Source organism: Salmo salar, chromosome ssa24 (genome assembly GCF_905237065.1).
Source record: "Salmo salar chromosome ssa24, Ssal_v3.1, whole genome shotgun sequence".
Taxonomy (NCBI): Eukaryota; Metazoa; Chordata; class Actinopteri; order Salmoniformes; family Salmonidae; genus Salmo; species Salmo salar.
In genome coordinates this window covers 5,053,775-5,074,390 of record NC_059465.1, presented here as the reverse complement: position 1 = coordinate 5,074,390, position 20,616 = coordinate 5,053,775, and the positions used below count along the sequence as shown (strand labels likewise).

The window sequence follows — 20,616 nt, the reverse complement described above, 5'->3', positions numbered from 1 at the left end:
AAATATTATCATTTATTTACATATTAGGGTATCTGAGAATTGATTAGAAACATTGTTTGACTTGTTTGGTTGAAGTTTACCGGTAACTTTTTGGATTCCTTTGTATGCATGTTGAAGGAGTGGATTACTGAAATCAATGGCGCCAACTAAACAGACTTTTTTTAGATATAAAGGACTTTATTGAACAAAACGAACATTCACTGTGTGGCTGGGACCCTTGGGATTGCAGAGGATGCTCTTCAAAGGTAAGTGATTTATTTTATCACTATTTGTGAAGCCGGTGCTGGTTGAAAAAGTATTTTGATGTGGGGCGCTGTCCTCAGAAAATCGCATGGTATGCTTTCACCGTAAAGCCTTTTTGAAATCTGACAACGCGGTTGGATTAACATGAAGTTAAGCTTTTAAATGATGTAAGACACGTATGTTCATGAATGTTTAATATTTCGATTTTCTTATTTTGAATTTGGCGCTCTGCAATTTCACCGGACGTTGTCGCAGGTGGACCACTAGCGGTCCGCGATCCCTAAGAGGGTTTGAATGCAAATGTTGCATTTCTACAAGAGACTCACTTGAGGACTGGCGAGCACTTTAGGATGCATAGGGACTGGGTAGGTCAAGCGTTCCACTCTAACTTTCATAGTAAATCAAGAAGTGCTGCCATTTTGGATGATAAATCTACTCCTTTTGTAGCTTCTGAGGTTATTGCTGATCCAAGGGAAACTGTTTTCTACCCCTCTTGTTTTGGCTCATGTTTATGCTCTCAATTGGGATGACAAGTTTAAGTTCTTCCTTTTTATCCGCTATACCCAATTTTGATTCCCATTTGTTGATTTTAGGGGGGGATTTCAACTGTACAATGTCCCCAGTTCTTGACAAGTGCTCACAAAGGCGTATCTAAATATGCCCTACTTAATCAAATCTTTTATACAAAAATATGCTATGTGAGAGGCCTGGTGTTTCCGACACCCTACAGATAGACAGCGTTTAAATGTATAGTTGAAGTGGGAAGTTTACATACAGCTTAGCCAAATACATTTAAACTCAGTTTTCACAATTCCTGACATTTAATCCTATTAACAATTCCCTGTTTTAGGTCAGTTAGGATCACCACTTTATTTTATGAATGTGAAATGTCAGAATAATAGTAGAGAGAATAATTTATTTCAGCTTTTATTTCTTTCATCACATTCCCAGTCGGTCAGAAGTTTACATACACTCAATTAGTATTTGGTAGCATTGCCTCATGATGCCATCTATTTTATGAACTGCACCAGTCCCTCCTGCAGCAAAGCACCCCCACAACATGATACTTCACGGTTGGGATGGTGTTCTTCGGCTTGCAAGCCTCCCCCTTTTTCCTCCAAACATAACAATGAAATAACATTTTTGTTTCATCAGACCAGAGGACATTTCTCCAAAAAGTACGATCTTTGTCCCCATGTGCAGTTGCAAACCGTAGTCTGACTTTTTTATGGCGGTTTTGGAGCAGTGGCTTCTTCCTTGCTGAGCAAAGAGGCACTGAGTTTGAAGGTGGGCCTTAAAATACATCCACAGGTACACCTCCAATTGACTCAAATGATTTCAATAAGCCCATCAGAAGCTTCTAAAGCCATGACATCATTTTATGGAATTTTCCACGCTGTTTAAAGGCACAGTCAAATTAGTGTATGTAAACTTCTGACCCACTGGAATTGTGATACAGTGAATTGTAAGTGAAATAATCTTGTCTGTAAACAATTGTTGAAAAAATTACTTGTGTCATGAACAAAGTAGTTGTCCTAACCGACTTGCCAAAACTATCGTTTGTTAACAAGAAATATGTGGAGCGGTTGAAAAACGAGTTTTAATGACTCCAACCTAAGTGTATGTAAACTTCCGACTTCAACTGTATTTGGCTAAGGTGTATGTAAACTTCCGACTTCAACTGTATGTCCTGCTCTACCATATAGGAGTCTCTCAAAACATACCTACGTGGCCAAATTATTTCTTACACAGCCAACAAAAACAAAGCTCGCTCTCAGAGGCTTCGAGACCTGAGCGAAGCCATAGCTACATTGGATGAGAAGTATGCTACAGATCCTTCCTCTGATCTACATAAAGAGTGCACACTACTCCAATCTGAATTTGACGAGCTTTCTACCAGGCAAGCTGAACAAGTACTCTCGCCAGCTCGATACAGAGTGTATCAACAAGGCGACGAGGCCAGTAAACTCCTTGCACATCGGATCCGTCAGATCAGATCCGTAAATCTTTAATCCCACAAATAAGGACCCTGTCTGGTGCCACCACAGTTATACATAAAGAGATCGATGATCAATTCAAACAATTTTACTCTGCGCTATACACCTCTGAATCTCCTCAAGACCCTTTGATTAATTCTTTAATGGTCTGAATATGCCTTCAATTGATACAGACTCCCATGACTGTTTAGAAGAATTTACACCTGAGGAGATTGCAACAGCAGTGTCCGCAATGAAAAGTGGTAAATCACCGGGTCCGCCCGGTTTTCCAAACAAATTTTACAGGACGTTCTCTCGTCTGCATAGCCCATTCTTGTCTCGATTATTTGCAGAGTTTTATCAGGCTTCAATTTCATTACTATTAAATAAAAACAAAGACCCCCTGGAATGTGGATCCCATCACCCAATCCCGCTTTTAAACTGTGATTACAAAATCCTAGCCAAGCTTTAGCCATCCGTATGGAAGGCTCGCTGCACCAAGTAATACACTCTGACCAGACTGGCTTTGTGAGAAATAGGCATTTGAATATACTATAATCCCCAGCGTCGGGGGACCTGGAGGTGGTGGTCTCGCTCAATGAGGAAAAAGCTTTTGACCGTGTTAAGTGGGACTACCTAACAGCTGCCTCCTCTCTGCAGATCCTCTCAAGCTCTGTCATGTTGGATAGGGAGCATTGCTGCACAGCTATTTTCAGGTCTGAGCGCTCTGGAGCAGGTTTTCATCTAGGGTCTCTCTGTACTTTGCTCGATCCTGACTAGTCTCCCAGTCCCTGCAACTGAAAAACATCCCCACAGCATGATGCTGCCACCACCATGCTTCACCGTAGGGATTGTGCCAGGTTTGCTCCAGACGTGACACTTGCCATTCAGGACAAAGAGTTCAATCTTTGTTTGATCAGACCAGAGAATCTTGTTTCTTATGGTCAGAGTCCTTTAGGTGCCTTTTGGCAAACTCCAAGCGGGCTGTCAAGTGCCTTTTACTGAGGAGTGGCTTCCGTCTGGCCACTCTACCATAAAGGCCTGATTTGGTGGAGTGCTGCAGAGATGGGAGAATCTTTCAGAAGAACAACCATGTCCACAGAGGAGCTCTGGAGTTCTGTTAGAGAGAGGATCAGGTCCTTGGTCACCTCCACGACCAATGCCCTTCTCCCCCATTTGCTCAGTTTGGCAAGCTTTAGGAAGAGTCTTGGTGGTTCCAAACTTCTTCCATTTAAGAACGACAGAGGCCACTGTGTTCTTGGGGACCTTCAATGCTACAGACATTTTTTGGCACCCTTCCCCAGATCTGTGCCTCAACACAATCCTATCTCTGAGCTCGACAGACAATTACTTTGACCTCATTACTTTTTTTGCTCAAACATCCCCTGTAAACTTTTGGACCTTATATAGGACAGGTGTGTGCATTTCCAAATCACGTACATTCAACTGAATTTACCACAGGTGGACTCCAATCAAGTTGTAGAAACATCTCAAGGATGATCAATGGAAACAGAATGCACCTGAGCTCAATTTGTATTAACAGCAAAGGGTCTGAATATTTATGTAAATAATGTTTTTATTTACATTTGGGAAAAGAAAAAAAAATAACTGTTTTCACTGTCATTATGGGGTATTGTGTTTAGATTGCTGAGGATTTTTTATTTATTTCATCCATTTTAGAATTAGGCTGTAACGTAACAAAACGTGGAAAAAGTCAAGGGGTCTGAATACTTTTCAAGGCACTGTATATAGCAAAGTTATCATATTCATTATTGCTTTTATTATTACTTTCCTGTTATTTCTCTATTTAATTTCTCTCTGCGTTGTTGGGAAGGGCCCGTAAGGAAGCATTTCATCTGTTGTTTACGAAGCATGTGAGAAATAACATTTGATATCTTGCTAGAGACTGAAGATGGGCCAATAAGCTTCTGTAAGAAGTGTCACTGCACTGACTGCACAGATGGCAATAAAGCTGAATCATATTTGTATGTGAAGATAATTGGTGTGATTGGGCAAAACTCACTTATCTGCATTACAGTCATAGCAGAGGGAGAACAGGGACATTGATCAGGATGCATTATGGCAAGCTGAGTGTTCTCTTCATTTTGGATTTTTGCTTGTGCATGCAGCACACTCGCTTTCTCTCTCTGAGGCAGTTTGGTGGTGATGTGACATAAGGTAATGAAGCCTTAGGGGGGAGATTAACTCTAGACCACACACACACATCATTGGATCACGGCAGATTGCTGACGGAGTCGACCTCCTTTCCAGAGGGGTGACAGAGAGAGGAAGAGACAGGTGAGACACAAGGGACTAGAATGGCTGAAATGCTCTCCATTTGGACACAGACAGCCACTGCTACCAGTAGAGAGGTATCCCTAGGTAGGGGTCCCTGTAGAAGTATGGCCACTTCTCCAAGACAGAGCCAAATGGACATACTGGAAAGCTGTTTGGGAGTGTTCTACTTAGTGATGGCGGTCGATGAAATGATGCTCCGAAAGGGACGAGTCATTGGTTGACAGCTCACGCAAAAAACGACTGACCTGGTTGACGGGCTCATTGAAGTTGGTGATCAGGCCAGCTCGCAGCGACGTCTTCTCCTCTTCTGACAGAGCACTGGACGGACGGACACACACACACAGAACTAGGTTACAATAACGTTATAAAATAATGCCAAACATCAACGCAAACATCTTTTCAATACTCAATATGCATTTTGAATTAGTTGACTGCTTCAAACGTGTTATCATAAACGCTCTCCACTGATTGAATTGTTTGAGGCCTCAATATGCTAGAGGAAAGGAGGGGGAGGCTCATTGACCGTGTGCAATTCTTGTCAAATATCACCATCTGCTTCTTTAGTGAGGCGGTCAGCGAGAATGACCATAGTATTATTACATTTCCACACCCTTCCATTTGAGAGGGAAAGGAAAGCCATGGCATTATCAACTGCCTGACACAGCACCCAGCTGATATCCTGTGAGAGACGCCTTCTGCTTTGAATCCAATTTCCCCAGGGAGAGAGCTAGCGAGGAAGCGCCACAGCGCAGGCTTTAATATAGAGGGCTGATACGACATGAAGATGACAGAGAGCAGCAGTGAGGGATAGCTCTGGCCCTGTATGAAGCTATTGTATACACTGGCCCGGGCTAACACTAGAACTGCTAAAGCAGTCATTTTGACTGCTCATAAATTAAACATTTTTAAAGTCATGCCACCCTCCATTCTTGACTTTTCCTAAATAAGTCTATATAACCCTGTCGTTGTTCGAATCTTAAATATCACAAACAAAACTGGAGTTTTAACCAGTTTAAGGAGGGCATGTCATTTTTTGAATGGTTTCCCCTACTTCTCTCCACAGTTGAAAGTGCAGTGCTCACCTTGATAATTAACTCGAAACTGAACCTAAACTGAAACTAATTTCACACATAACAGATTAAATAAATTAAGTAAGGTATGATGGGGAGAAAGGGGGTGAATGGGTGAGTTGAGTGACGGGAAGCGAACTATGCATAATTATATAATCACCAATTGTGAATGAAGAACAGGGCGGGCCATTCTATTGTATTGATCTGTTCTAATTATAATCTCAAAAAATGGTATGTACCCTATATCAGTCCACAGAATGTGTTTTTGGGTTTTTACATATAGCCTACAGTAACAAAGTAATGAAAATGCTATTGTGTTATTTGAAATAAAAATGGTATTCTAAATTTACCAATGGCCTTCATAAAACACCAATTTATAATCTTTTCAATAGCATATATGAAATGGATTCATTACACGTTTGGAATATTGCAGTCAGAATGACTGCTCATTAGAATGAAGGAGGTCCCTCGAGGCCCAGCGCTTCTATTGTTAGAGGAAGCAGGAGAGCGAGAGAGGGGAGAGGGGAGGGAATCATGGAGAGGTAAGAATGTTAAGAAGAGTGAGGAAGGGGAGGTGGCAGCAGTGGATGAGAAAATAGGAATTAAATCAGGAGAGAGGGGAAGAGGGAAAGGAAGAGAGGGAGGGCTTGATTGAGTCTCATCCTTGTGGAAGAGAAACAGAAGAGGGGATTAAGTGAAGTGTAATGTGAAGAAGGGAAGAGGGACAAAGAAAGAGGGAAGTTTCCCCATCCCATACAAAGTAGCAGAGATCCTAACCCCGGTAGAAGTTTGTGCGACAAGCCAGCAGATCGTTTCCCCCAGTAAATTGGGCAACTTCTGTAGGCACTGGGTGCATTAAGCGCAAAGCAATGGCCAGGAGTTCATTGCACCTTCCACAGCAAGCAGAGGTGACAGCTCTCTTCGACAAATGACAATGAACTACCCACACCTACAAAAGAAAAGAAGGGGGTACTTTGGAAGGAGAGCACAAGGGTGAGAGGTAAAAAATAAAATAACGGCTGGAGATTGCATAGGCAGAACTGATCGTCTTTGAGGTGAGGTGGTTAACAACAGTCTTTGTTCTGTGGACCTGTAGGTGAACTTGAAACATTAAGCTAGTCAGCAATCCCATAGGTGTGAATGGAGAATACCATCCCATAGGTGTGAATGGAGAATACAATCCCATAGGTGTGAATGGAGAATACAATCCCATAGGTGTGAATGGAGAATACCATCCCATAGGTGTGAATGGAGAATACAATCCCATAGGTGTGAATGGAGAATACCATCCCATAGGTGTGAATGGAGAATACAATCCCATAGGTGTGAATGGAGAATACCATCCCATAGGTTGTGTCTGTACAATACAATCAGTATGGCCTGCACTAGATGGACTTAAGAGAATGGCACCAATGAATGGCAATGTGAGCTCACAAAACACACACAGCTGAGCCCAATCAATTTGCAGAACTTGCCATTAATACTGAAACATGATGATGGGAGAGGTAACGGGTGTGGGAAGATGTTTTTTGAATCGTAAAATGGCGAGGTGAGAGAGAAGACGGGACAGAACCACAAGGAAGGTGAAAAGAGCGGAAAGAAGTAAGAGAAGAAGAGAGGGAGGTAAAAGAGAGGAGGCTTACTTTGGCGCGACTCTCCTCCAGTACCTGTCGATGCCATTTTTGAAGTAGAGCACGGCAAGCCATCGGACGTTAACATCCAACATGTGGTTGTTGAAGATATTCTAGAGGACAGAAAACACAGGGCAGCGTTTAAATAACTTAGTAGGTGGGAGGAATCAATATTATTTAAAATCACTGTGATAATGTCCTTGGCTGCAGGTGGAATTTCACAGCTATCCAAGGAGTCACAAAGTGCTTACATTCTTGGATTCTTGGATTAGGGGCTGGTTTGGAATTGGACCTCTTAATAAAGCCACACTGACTGGCTGCTTATCTTAGCTGTCCTACAAGGATTTTTTGAGTGACAGAGAGAGAACCCAAACTTTGGGCTCATTAAAAAAAGATGTCCCAGCACCCGAGGTGAGTTCGGGGGAGGTGGGGGTGCATGAGAGGGGCATGCTGGGAGCTCGCAGTCTTGAGTACGCACCTGGCGCCAGACTGAGACAATCACAGCAGAGTGCTGCCACACTCCACTGTACACACACTTCTCTCAGCAGGAGAACTGAAGGGTGAAGCTGCGTTGAGTAGCGAACCACAGGGGTGAGTGGGGGCAGAGTACAACAATGTTCTCTGTTATTAACTCAGTCCTGACTGTCTGAATACAGCAGAGAGTTCTAGGCTCAGAGCTGATTCAAACGGTGTTGTTGTGTGGGTAGAAAAAGCAGAGCCTGGCAGTGCAGCCTCAGTTGGGTGGCTGATGTGGCTAGGGTTGCAAAGGGAGGGTATATTACTGGAAACTTTCAAAAGTGTACCAATAAACTACCAGAATTTTGGCATCTTTCAAGGAATTTACGTAATCTATCACAAGAAATCCAGTGGCCCCTTAGGGTACTTCAGACTATCACAGGTGTCTGTAATAATCTCTGGCCCTCTTTGTGGCCTCATCACATGTAAAATATATGAAATATGATGATTTTAAAATAAATAGAAAGCTGTAAAAAACATGAACCTAAATATAAACCATAAACTTAGTGAATACAAAATGTTTTTTTACTGTTTTGTTTTTTATTTTTATTTTTTTAACTATGTCAATATGTATTCGCTGTCAATGTTTTGTCATTGTCATTTTTGTGAAAAAAGTCAAGTTGGAAGAGTTCATTGAAAAGAATGCCTTGATTGATTAGATGCTTTTAAAATTAATTAGGCTATTTTCTCTTTAACCATATGGTCTATCTACAAGAAGGTCATGCACAATATGGACAAAGATATAGTGCATTCGGAAAGAAGGCTGTAATCTCTGCCAAAGGTGATTCGACAAAGTACTGAGTAAAGGGTCTGAATACTTATGCAAATGTGATAGCAAATTTATAAAACAAAATAAAAACCAAAAAATGTCTAAAAACCTGTTTTTCTTTGTCATTATGGGGTATTGTATGTAGATTGATGAGGGGAAAAAACAATTTAATCAATTTTAGAATAAGGCTGTAATGTAACAAAATCTGGAAAAAGTCAAGAGGTCTGAATACTTTCCCAATGCACTGTAAAATGTATATGAAAAGAAAAAATTGTTATTCAAGTATAAATTACTAACGTTTTTATTTTTTAATTTAACCTTTATTTAACTAGATAAGTCAGTTAAGAACAAATTCATATTTACAATCACGGCCTACCCCGGCCAAACCCTAACGACGCTGGGCCAATTGTGCACCGCCCCACAGGACTCCCAATAACGGCCGGTTGTAATAGAGCTTGGAATCGAACCAGGGTCTGTAGTGACACCTCTAGCACTGAGATTTTAACATTTAAGTCATTTAGTAGACACTCTTATCCAGAGCGACTTACAGTAGTGAATGCATACATTTCATGCATTTTTTATTTGTTTTTGGGTTTTTTGTACTGGCCCCCGTGGGAATCGAACCCACAACCCTGGCGTTGCACACACCATGCTCTACCAACTGAGCCACAGGGAAGACTAGATGCAGTGCCTTACACCGCTGCGCCACTCGGGAGAACACATTAAAACAGATTGCCATCGATTTTCTGTTGTTTAGAAAAATTACTGAAGATTATGGAAATCTTGGTAAATTACCGTTGGCTTTGCAACCCTAGTTGTGGCTAACAACCACCTACTGTAACAAGGTTTTGGATAGCTGATGGATAGAGATCAACAAAGACCATCCTGAATGAGAAGAGATGGTGAGGAGGATGGGACAGATTAGATTCCTTTACAGCCCCTATGGAGTATCTCTCTCTCACACACACACACACACACAGTATCCTGCTACTATGGTTTACCCCATGGCTCTAACAGCAGCACAGTGACACATCAACCTGGGCTAGACTGGGGCATTGTGTGTAACCTAATGGTCTATCATTTGTGACAGGGACTAATGCAATGTGACAATGGGATAATGACAGTCAAGGTTAGTGTACAGCTGAGCACCACATCTATTTCTCTGTCACTATCTCTACCATTCCTGTTCATTTTTTAAAACTTTTATTTTATTATTGTAGTGAGGGTGGGGTGATTTGTTAGTAGTGATTGTAATCAGGGCAAAACTGCCCACAGATATTCTTTATGGAAACCACACAAGCTGATCGCCGCTGCAGTTGTTATTATTGATATCCAGTCTTCTCTAACATTTGAGAACCCAGTTACATATAGTATCACATCACCACAGCTTTGCATATATCAAGATGATCCAAAACCACAAGAGAAGCATTTTGGGCTCACAGAAGGCCTACCTTTTTTAAAATGTCTGCATAAATTGACCCAAAACTTTCTAACCCATATCCTATCTATCGTGTAATAATTAGGGGAACAACCTTAACTTGAGGAACTCAAAACTTTGCACAAATCAATGGATGATATGTGGTAAGCTCCAGTACAGACGTTGGTGCCTGTGTTTGCTTGTGTGCGCGCGTGTGTGTGTGTGTTTGCCTGTGTGTGCGTGTGTGTTAGACATACCAGCAGTACAGAGTAGAAGCCAGGTTGTGTCTCCCACTGTCGTAGCTGCTCCTCAGCAGGCTTCAGTAGAGCAGTATCCTGACTGGTGGCCTGGGTCAGGGCCTGTAGGACCACCGAGCTGGCACTCTCCATATCCATACCTGGAGACACCCGGGGGTTAGAGAGCGAGAGAGAGAGAGAGAGAGGACCGGGGTGGAACAGAAGGGGGAGAGGAGAATGAAAGGGAGAGGGGATAGAGACAGAGAGAGAGACAGAAAGAGTGAGAAGGGTTCAGCACCACCTTCCCATAACATTTTTACTGTAGGAATATGGAAATGATTAAACTTCAGTAGAAGGCACAAGGCAGACATTATGTCTGCACAAATAGACAAACCAAAGAGGTCTTTACATGCCTCTTCATCCCACCATCCCTCCCCTCCTTTCATCATCACGGTCCTCTCTCGCTCTATAACAGATCACAATGTAAGTAAAATCACTCAGAGGCTAGAATGGTAGTCCCAATGACGCAGGCAGGCACAGCCTTGACACAGCAGAGCAACACACCTGGTCCTCATGCAGGCAGCACCCTCTGCAACTTTGACGGAAATCATTCTATCCTACAGTCGAAACTGCCTGACTTGTAAATTTCAAAAAAGGGAGACCCGAGTCAATCTATTTCCAATGATACCCAGAAGAACTAACAATGATACTCCCTGAAGAAATAGGCTATACAGCTCTGTCTGTACGGCATGACTTTCAATTATTTCTCAGCATTGACTGAAATAGCTTTGAATGTTTCATGTAGTGTTATTTTACTACCCACTTGATAACGTCTACATCCCAGCAGATTTGGTTGTTTTTAGGGAGACAGGGAAGTAAAAATAAATAAATGTTCATTTCAAAAAACTAAAAGCTGCTTTACCCAACCGTGTGGAGACTGAATGGGCCTCCAGTGTTATGTAAGCCTGAAACCAGGTTTGATCATTTGTAAGTCTAAATTCAATTCATGATGACAGACACATAGGATGTTTCTCTCGTTACATAGAGGCCCAACGCACTTTTTGATTCAAAACACAATGGTGCGTTCTATAACAAGTAATAAACCTAAAGGCACAATGGAAAACAGCATCTAGTGGTTTAAGTGTAGATGCTGCTACATGCATATAGATAATATCCCCATAATCTAAAATAGACATGAAAATGGCGTGGACAATTTCCTTCAAGCCAGATACCAAGATATTTGTAAGATGGAAGGAACTCAATTTGTGTACCATTCAAACTAGTCATTACAAATTCATTTAAATCTGGGTTATGGGAACTACAATCTATATAAATAATATTGGTAATGCAGTAACAAAAATATATCCGATTGATTAACATTAAGAATACCATTTACAGATAGAAAATAACGTAGCTGTTTATGGACCAATGATTCTAGTATTTTTGCAAGACAAAGGAGCCTGGAAATGGGCCGAAAACTAACGAGATCACTACTATCCCGCCCTTATAAAATTGTAGCACAAAAGCTGCTTTCCACGCTTTTTGAAAATGTCCTGATACTAAAGTAAAAAAATAAAAAATAGTTACTGAGCCAGCAATGACGGGCGCTGCATATTAAGCACAGACGGGTCCAAATTGTCAGCCCCTAATGACTTCTTGATGTCAATAGCAAGTAAGGCAGCAAGAACTTCTGTTTCTGTGAGTTGCCAAAAAGACTACCACTTCCCAAGTCATGTGAGGGTGACTGATCATTCATCGAGGCAACTGGAAGCTGTATGTGGGAAGAACAGTCAATTAACTGGTCAAGACCAGTAAGAATACAATTTATTTTAAATAGGAAACCAGCTCAGATAAAATGCTAATTAAAAGCATCAGAAATAGTAACTTTTTCAGTATTGATAGTCTAAAACTACTTACTTAGGCCGGAAAGTAGAATTACCCGGCTTTGGTGAATGAACAGTTTTCCAAAATATAGAGGGATCACTTACAGTCTGCCATAGCGCTAAGGAAGTCATTTGATTTGGCCTGTTTAACTGAGGCAGTGCACATACACCATATATACAAAAGTATGTGGACACCCCTTCAAATTAGTGGACTTGGCCATTTCAGCCACACCCATTGCTGACAGGTGTATAAAATTGAGCACAACCATGCAATTTCCATACACAAACATTGGCAGTGGAATAGCCTTATTGAAGAGCTCAGTGACTTGCAACGTGGCACCATCATAGGGTGCCACCTTTCCAACAAGTCAGTTCGTCAAATTTCTGCCCTGCAAGAGCTGACCCGGTCAACTTTAAGTGTTGTTATTGTGAAGTGGAAACGTCTAGGAGCAAAAACGGCTCAGCCGCGAAGTGGTAAGCCACACAAGTTCACAGAACGAGATCGCCAATTACTGAAGCGCATAGCACTTAAAAATCATCTGTCCTCAGTTGCAACACTCACTACTGCATACCAAACTGCCTCGAAGCAACGTCAGCACAAGAACTGTTCGTTGGGAGCCTCATGAAATGGGTTTCCATGGCCCAGCAGCCGCACACAAGCCTAAGATCACCATAAGCAATGCGAAACGTCAGCTGGAGTGGTGTAAAGCTCGCCGCCATTAGACTCTGGAGTCATGGAAACGCATTCTCTGGAGTGATGAATCACGCTTCACCATCTGGCAGTCCGACAGATGAATCTGGGGTTTCAATGCCAGGAGAACGCTACCTTCCCCAACGTATAGTACCAACTGTAAAGTTTGGTGGAGGAGGAATAATGGTCTGGGGCTGTTTTTCATGGTTCAGGAAAGGCCACCTGAGTTCCAGGGAAGGGAAATCTTATGCTACAGCATACAATGACATTCTATACTGAACAAAAATATAAACGCCACATGTAAAGTGTTGGTCCTATGTTTCATGAACAGAAATAAATTGCATAAGTTTTCGATATGCACAAAAACCTTTTTTTCTCAAATTCTGTGGACAAATTTATTTACATCCCTGTTAATGAGCATTTCTCCTTTGTCAAGATAATCCATTCACCTGACAGGTGTGGCATATCAAGCAGCTGATTAAACAGCATGACTATTACACAGGTGCACCATGTGCGGGGACAATAAAAGGCCACTAAAATGTGCAGTTTTGTCAAACAACACAATGCGACAGATGTCTCAAGAAAGTACAATTAGCATGCCAACTGCAGGAATGTCCACCAGAGCTGTTGAATGGGGAATTGAAGAATTTCTCTACCATAAGCCACCTCCAACGTCATTTTAAAGAATTTGGCAGTACGTCCAACTGGCCTCACAACCGCAGACCACATGTAACCACGCCAGACCAAAACCTCCACATATGGCTTCTTCACCCGCAGGATCGTCTGAGGGGGGAGGTGATGAGTATTTCTGTCTGTGGGGAAAAACTCATTCTGATTGGCTGGGCATGGCTCCCCAGTGGGTGTGCCTATGCCCTCCCAGGCCCACCCATGGCTGCGCCCCTGCCCAGTCATGGGAAATCCATAGATTGGGGCCTAATTTATTTATTTAACTGATTTCCTTATATGAACTGTAACTCAGTAAAATCATCTAAATTGTTGCATGTTGCGTTTATATTTTTGTTCAGTATACTGTAGATAATTCTGTGCTTCCAAATTAGTGGCAACAGTTTGGGGAAGGCCCTTTCCTGTTTCAGCATGACAATGCTCGTGCACAAAGCAAGGTCCATACAGAAATGGTTTGTCGAGATTGGTGTAAAAGAACTTGACTGGCCTGCACCGAGTCCTGACCTCAAGTCCATCGGGATGAATTGGAACGTCGACTGCAAGCCAGGCCCAATTACCAAACATCAGTGCCCGACCTCACTAATGCTCTTGCGGTTGAATGGAAGCAAATCCCCGCAGCAATGTCCCAACATCTAGTGGAAAGCCTTCAGAGAAGAGTGGAGGCTTTTATAGCAGCAAAGAGGGGACCAACTCCATATTAATGCCCATAATTTTACAATGAGACGTTCGACGAGCAGGTGTCCACATACTTTTTGTCAAGTAGTGTATTTCTCAATTGCCTAAATAGCTAATGAGCCAGTTAGTCTAGCCTTGGCCCAGACTTGATTTCTTATCAAGAGGCGGTCAGAGTACAGGACAGTACCATGGATTAGTTCGTTTCTTGACTCTGAATCGCTTGAAAGGGGCATGTTTATCAACCAGAGGTAAAAATGGAAGAGAAAAATGAAAGTGGCAAAACAGTGTCTGGAATACAGCTAGTATAAAAAAGCTCTGCATAACACAGATTATGAAGGAATGCCTGGGGTGAGAATTTCCACTTACACAGTAGACCACAGCAATAAATATAACTATTTTGGCTTACGGACACTTGTAAGAAAGCATTATGGCATAAAAGAAGGTCTTACATAAATAGCCCCTTTTTTTGCCCATCACATCTGAAAATGTTCTGGTCCGCAATGGCAACGTCCTTATCCATAATCAAATTATTCAGCCAGGTCTGAGAGAGAACCAGAACTTCTGGGCTAGTGTCATGCACCCAGACATCCATCCAGAAAGTCCAGTTTAGACATCAGGCTTCGCACATTTATATGTAACAGTCCAAGCCCTCTGCGAGGCTTGAAAACAGCAGGAGTATCCATGGTGACAAGAGTCAATCAAACTGGATGAGATAACCACAATAGGCTTCCTGATTGGATTCAAAGTTGCAGAGCTAATAGTAGAATTAAGGTAAATGTGCACAAGATTACTATGGACAATACCCCAACGCTTGTGGACACATGTAGCAAAACATTAGCTTGATATAAAACTATTAATAGCATAGGTGGAGCTAACAATAGCGTGTTCCTTAAGGCAGCTAACAGAGCTATCAACAGGCACAGAATGGCTATTTACAATACCCAATAAACATGAGAAGCTGTGGTGGAATGATATCGCTGAGATTTAATGAGAGTAGATACATTTGAGGAGTTAAAGGCAATGAAAAGTCTAAATCATGTATTTCATGAAATTTGATGATATGTCGATTAAACCAGATCAAAGTATAATGACCAAAGTATGAAAAATGACCATTGATAAAGTGTGATCATAAAAAGTTACTGGTCCTTGCCCATGTCAAACATTTGGATTCAGGAGGCGGGATTATTAAGGGGATAGGGTGACGTCACTAACTCATTTTAATACACCAAATGGTAACATGATAGTCGCTTACCTAATTTAAGTACCGGCTTGTAACCAACATTGGAGAAGGTGTGTTTGCGGAAGGGCGTGGTTTATATAGCTAGATAGCAACTCTACTGGTGCCAAAATGTTACTGTAGGGTGTCAGCAAATATAATTAAAAGTTTACACTATTCATCTATGGCAAAGACACTTACGACATGCCAAATGGGAGATTAATATAAAAAAAATTAACAACTGATGCAATTTCAATGTTGTTTGAGTTTGTGTATCACCAAATTTGCTTGACAAGATTTTACTTTCACAAGTTTCTTGACATAGGCGTTTCAAACAGCTGTCAGCCAAGATTCCTTCACACTCAGCCAGTCTTTTCAAACATCCTGGTAGTTAGATATGAGAGACAAATAACTTTTTCTCCGGGAAAAATATTATGGGTGATATTTAGTCACTCAAAAAGCTATTTTACATGGGAATCGGCATGACTTTTCAGGATCTTTAAAAAGACAAAAAACAAGCTGAAAAACTTAGGCCTATCAAGTAGGCTAGGACAGTGAAATATATGATAATGTAAACGGGCAATCCGGAATTGGTACATACATGTTTTTACTTTTAAACACACACAAAGCTATGCTCCCTCATGTTTTATCAACACATCCCTTTGGAATTCATACACAACACTGCATATCTCCAGCAATGGATAAAAGCCACTCGTACACCACCAGTGGTGCCATAAAGCTACAAGAACAGTGACAGACAGACAGAAATCAGAGCGCAAGGTGTGCAGGGGAAGGCCTATTCAGTATGGAAATCAGCTTTGCTAGACTGCCATCTAGAGGCATGAAGAAATTAGAATCCAAAATACCAAACAAGAGAGAATGCTGTTGTGTAGGCCTACAGAGGAGCCTATTGTTATTGACGCTAAACTCACTCAGTACAAATAAGTGATAAAGATCACATTGCAACACGTTTTAAACTAACCCAAACTGAATCTCAATAACCTTTCCTCGACTCCTTCTCCAAACCTTCACTCACTTCCTACTCAGTCAGATGGAAGTGAGGAAAGGATTCAAGGAGAGGAAACAAGTAGAAGAGGAAACATGCTTGTTAGCAATGAGTTAGGTCTGAAAAATGCATTTAAATTCACTGCCAAAAGAACACATTAGAACACATATATTTACTTATTTTTAGAGAAGAAAAAAAGATGATGGAAAAGCGTATCCAGTGCAAACTTAAATGACTAAAACCAGATAATGTAGAAAAGATAAATGGACCTATACATTTAAGTAAGAGTTTATTTGAAATAAAAATACAATAAAAGCTAGACAGTCAGAGAATTTAAAATAAAATCTGCATTCAGGAGTATTTTTATCATGGCATAGGGCATGTTTGAGTCACTCGGATTGCATAAACCATGGCAAAATGTGTAGAATTGCCGGGAATTAGCTTTAAACAGCTACAATGTCACCGCGTCCAACAGGAGGTCGGTGATCGCACCATTTGCCACACCCATGTCAACACCCCAGCCAAGCCCAACACCAAAGAGTCCTACACATTTTCACAGACCTGTCTCTTCAGCTGTCTCTCTCTTTGTTTGTACTTCACAGTAAAATGACACTACTGGCAGACTGGTCTTTGAGTCAGCGCATATGACAAGTCAAAATAAGGCAATTTCTCAACTCCCCACATTATATTTGAGCATTTTGAAATGTCATGCAAAATTACTTTTTCTGTGTTCTTGCCCCATCCGTTAGCCATAAGATTCCGGCCTTACGCTCGCCGTAATTAGGTTGTCATTATGAGGTGTTGTGTAGATTCATGTGGAAAATGTTGTATTTAATCCATTTTAGAATAAAACAAAATGTGAAAAAAGTCAAGGGGTCGGAAATACTTTCCGAATGTACTGTATACACACACACACACACCCACACAAACTGGCAAGTGTCTACACTGACATTTTCAACCTCTCCCTGACCAAGTCTGTAACACCTACATGTTTCAAGCAGACCACCATTGTCCCTGCCCAAGAAAGCAAAGGCAACCTGCCTAAATTATTACCAACCCATAGGAGTGTGGTGCAGGGACAACAACCTCTCCCTCAACATGTGCAAGACAAAGGAGATGATCGTCGACTTCAGGAAAAGGAGGGTCGAACATGCCCCAATTCACATCGACGGGGCTGTAGTGGAGCGGGTCAACAGTTAAGTTCCTTGGTGTCCACATCAACAAACTACTATGGTCGAAACACACCACAAAAGTCGTGAAGAGGGCACAACAACGCCTTTTCCTCCTTCAGGAGACTGAAAAAAATTGGTACGGTTCCCCAGATTAGAGGTCGACCGATTAATCGGAATGACTGATTAATTAGGGCCGATTTCAAGTTTTCATAACAATCGGTAATCTGCATTTTTGGACGCCGATTATGGCTAATTATATTGCAATCCACAAGGAGACTGCGTGGCAGGCTGACCACCTGTTACTCGAGTGCAGGCAGCAAGGAGCTATGGTAAGTTGCTAGTTAGCATTAAACTTATCTTATAAAAAAACAATCAAACTACACATGGTTGATGATATTACTAGTTTAACTAGCTTGTCCTGCGTTGCATATAATCAATGCGGTGCCTGAAATTGTGTTACTTCTCTTGCGTTCAGTGTAAGCAGAGTCAGGGTATATGCAACAGTTTGGGCCGCCTGGCTCGTTGCGAACTGTGTGAAGACCATTTCTTCCTAACAAAGACCGTAATTAATTTGCCAGAATTTTACAAAATTATGACATAACATTGAAGGTTGTGCAATGTAACAATATTATATTTAGACTTAGGGATGCCACCCATTCGATAAAATACGAAACGGTTCTGTATTTTACTGAAAGAATAAACGTTTTGTTTTCGAGATGATAGGTCATTAATATGGTCAAATCCGGAAACTAAGACTAATATTTCTGTGTGTTTATTATATTATAATTAAGTCTATGATTTGAAAGAGCAGTCTGAGCGGTGGTAGGCAGCAGCAGGCTCGTAAGCATTCATTCAAACCGCACTTTCCTACGTTTGCCAGCAGCTCTTCGCAATGCTTGAAGCACAGAGCTGTTAATGACTTCAAGCCTATCAATTCCCGAGATTAGGCTGGCAATACCATAGTGCCTATAAGAACATCCAATAGTCAAAGGTCTATGAAATACAAAAAGGTATAGAGAGGAAAAAGTCCTATAACCACAACCTAAAACTTCTTAATTAGGAATATTGAAGACTCATGTTAAAAGGAAACACAAGCTTTCATATGTTATCCTGTTCTGAGCAAGGAACTTAAACGTTAGCTTTTTAACATGGCACATATTGCACTTTTACTTTCATCTCCAACACTATTTTTGCATTATTTAAACAAAATTGAACATGTTTCAATATTTATTTGAGACTAAATTGATTTTATTTATATATAATATGTTAAGTTAAAATAAAAGCGTTCATTCAGTATTGTTGTAATTGTCATTATTACAAATATATATAAAAAATTGGCCGATTAATCGGTATCGGCTTTTTTTGGTCCTCCAATAATCGGTATCGGTGTTGAAAAATCATAATCAGTCGACCTCTACCCCAGATCCTCAAAAAGTTCTACAGCTGCAATATCGAGAGCATCCTGACTGGTTGCATCACTGCCTGGTACGGCAATTGCTCAGCATCCGACCGCAAGGCACTACAGAGGGTAGTGCGTCCGGCCCAGAACATCACTGGGGCTAAGTTGCCTGCCATCCAGGACCTCTACACCAGGCGGTGTCAGAGGAAGGCCCTAAAAATTGTCAACAACTCCAGCCACCCCAGTCATAGACTGTTCCCTCTACTACAGCATGGCAAGTGGTAACAGAGTGCCAAGTCTAGGACAAAAAGGCTTCTCAACAGTTTTTACCCCCAAGCCATAAGACTCCTGAACAGGTAATCAAATGGCTACACGGACTATTTGCATTGTGTGCCCCTCCCCAACCCCTCTTTTACACTGCCGCTACTCTCTGTTGATCATATGCACAGTCACTTGAACTACACATTCATGTACATGTGTACATACTACCTCAATTGGCCCGACCAACCAGTGCTCCCGCACATTGGCTAACTGGGCTATCTGCATTGTGCCCCGCCACCCCTCTTTACGCTACTGCAACTCTCTGTTCATCATATATGCATAGTCACTTTTAACCGTATCTACATGTACATACTACCTCAATAAGCCTGACTAACCGGTGTCTGTATGTAGCATCGCTACTTTTATAGCCTCGCTACTGTTTTTCACTGTCTTTCTACTGTTGTTTTTATTTCTTTACTTACCTATTGTTCACCTACAGTGAGGGAAGAAAGTATTTGATCCCCTGCTGATTTTGTACGTTTGCCCACTTACAAAGAAATGATCAGTCTATAATTTTAATGGTAGGTTTATTTGAACAGTGAGAGACAGAATAACAACAAAAAAAAAATTATAAATTGATTTGCATTTTAATGAGGGAAATAATTATTTGACCCCTCTGCAAAACATGACTTAGTACTTGGTGGAAAAAACCCTTGTTGGCAATCACAGAGGTCAGACGTTTTTTGTAGTTGGCCACAAGGTTTGCACACATCTCAGGAGGGATTTTGTCCCACTCCTCTTTGCAGATCTTCTCCAAGTCATTAAGGTTTCGAGGCTGACGTTTGGCAACTCGAACCTTCAGCTCCCTCCACAGAATTTCTATGGGATTAAGGTCTGGAGACTGGCTAGGCCACTCCAGGACCTTAATGTGCTTCTTCTTGAGCCACTCCTTTGTTGCCTTGGCCGTGTGTTTTGGGTCATTGTCATGCTGGAATACCCATCCACGACCCATTTTCAATGCCATGGCTGAGGGAAGGAGGTTCTCACCCAAGATTTGACGGTACATGGCCCCGTCCATTGTCCCTTTGATGTGGTAAAGTTGTCCTGTCACCTTAACAGAAAAACACCCCCAAAGCATAATGTTTCCAACTCCATGTTTGACGGTGAGGATGGTGTTCTTGGGGTCATAGGCAGCATTCCTCCTCCTCCAAACACGGCGAGTTGAGTTGATGCCAAAGAGCTCCATTTTGGTCTCATCTGACCACAACACTTTCACCCAGCTGTCCTCTGAATCATTCAGATGTTCATTGGCAAACTTCAGACGGGCATGTATATGTGCTTTCTTGAGCAGGGGGACCTTGCGGGCGCTGCAGGATTTCAGTCCTTCACGGCGTAGTGTGTTACCAATTGTTTTCTTGGTGACTATGGTCCCAGCTGCCTTGAGATCATTGACAAGATCCTCCCGTGTAGTTC

At 41.7% G+C, this 20,616-nt stretch overlaps 1 protein-coding gene across 1 annotated transcript in view; it reads right to left on the bottom strand.

Annotated features, from left to right (window-relative positions):
• The window catches only part of ipo11 (importin 11), a 252,986-nt gene that overhangs the window by 225,255 nt on the left and 7,115 nt on the right, over positions 1-20,616 (bottom strand). Inside the window, exons 2-4 of the mRNA XM_014171158.2 lie at positions 10,178-10,317; positions 7,231-7,331; positions 4,763-4,835 (exon numbers count right to left, since the gene is read on the bottom strand). Coding sequence (XP_014026633.1) covers positions 4,763-4,835; positions 7,231-7,331; positions 10,178-10,315 — 312 coding nt within the window. The 5' untranslated portion in view covers positions 10,316-10,317. The remainder of the gene's footprint in view (positions 1-4,762; positions 4,836-7,230; positions 7,332-10,177; positions 10,318-20,616) is intronic.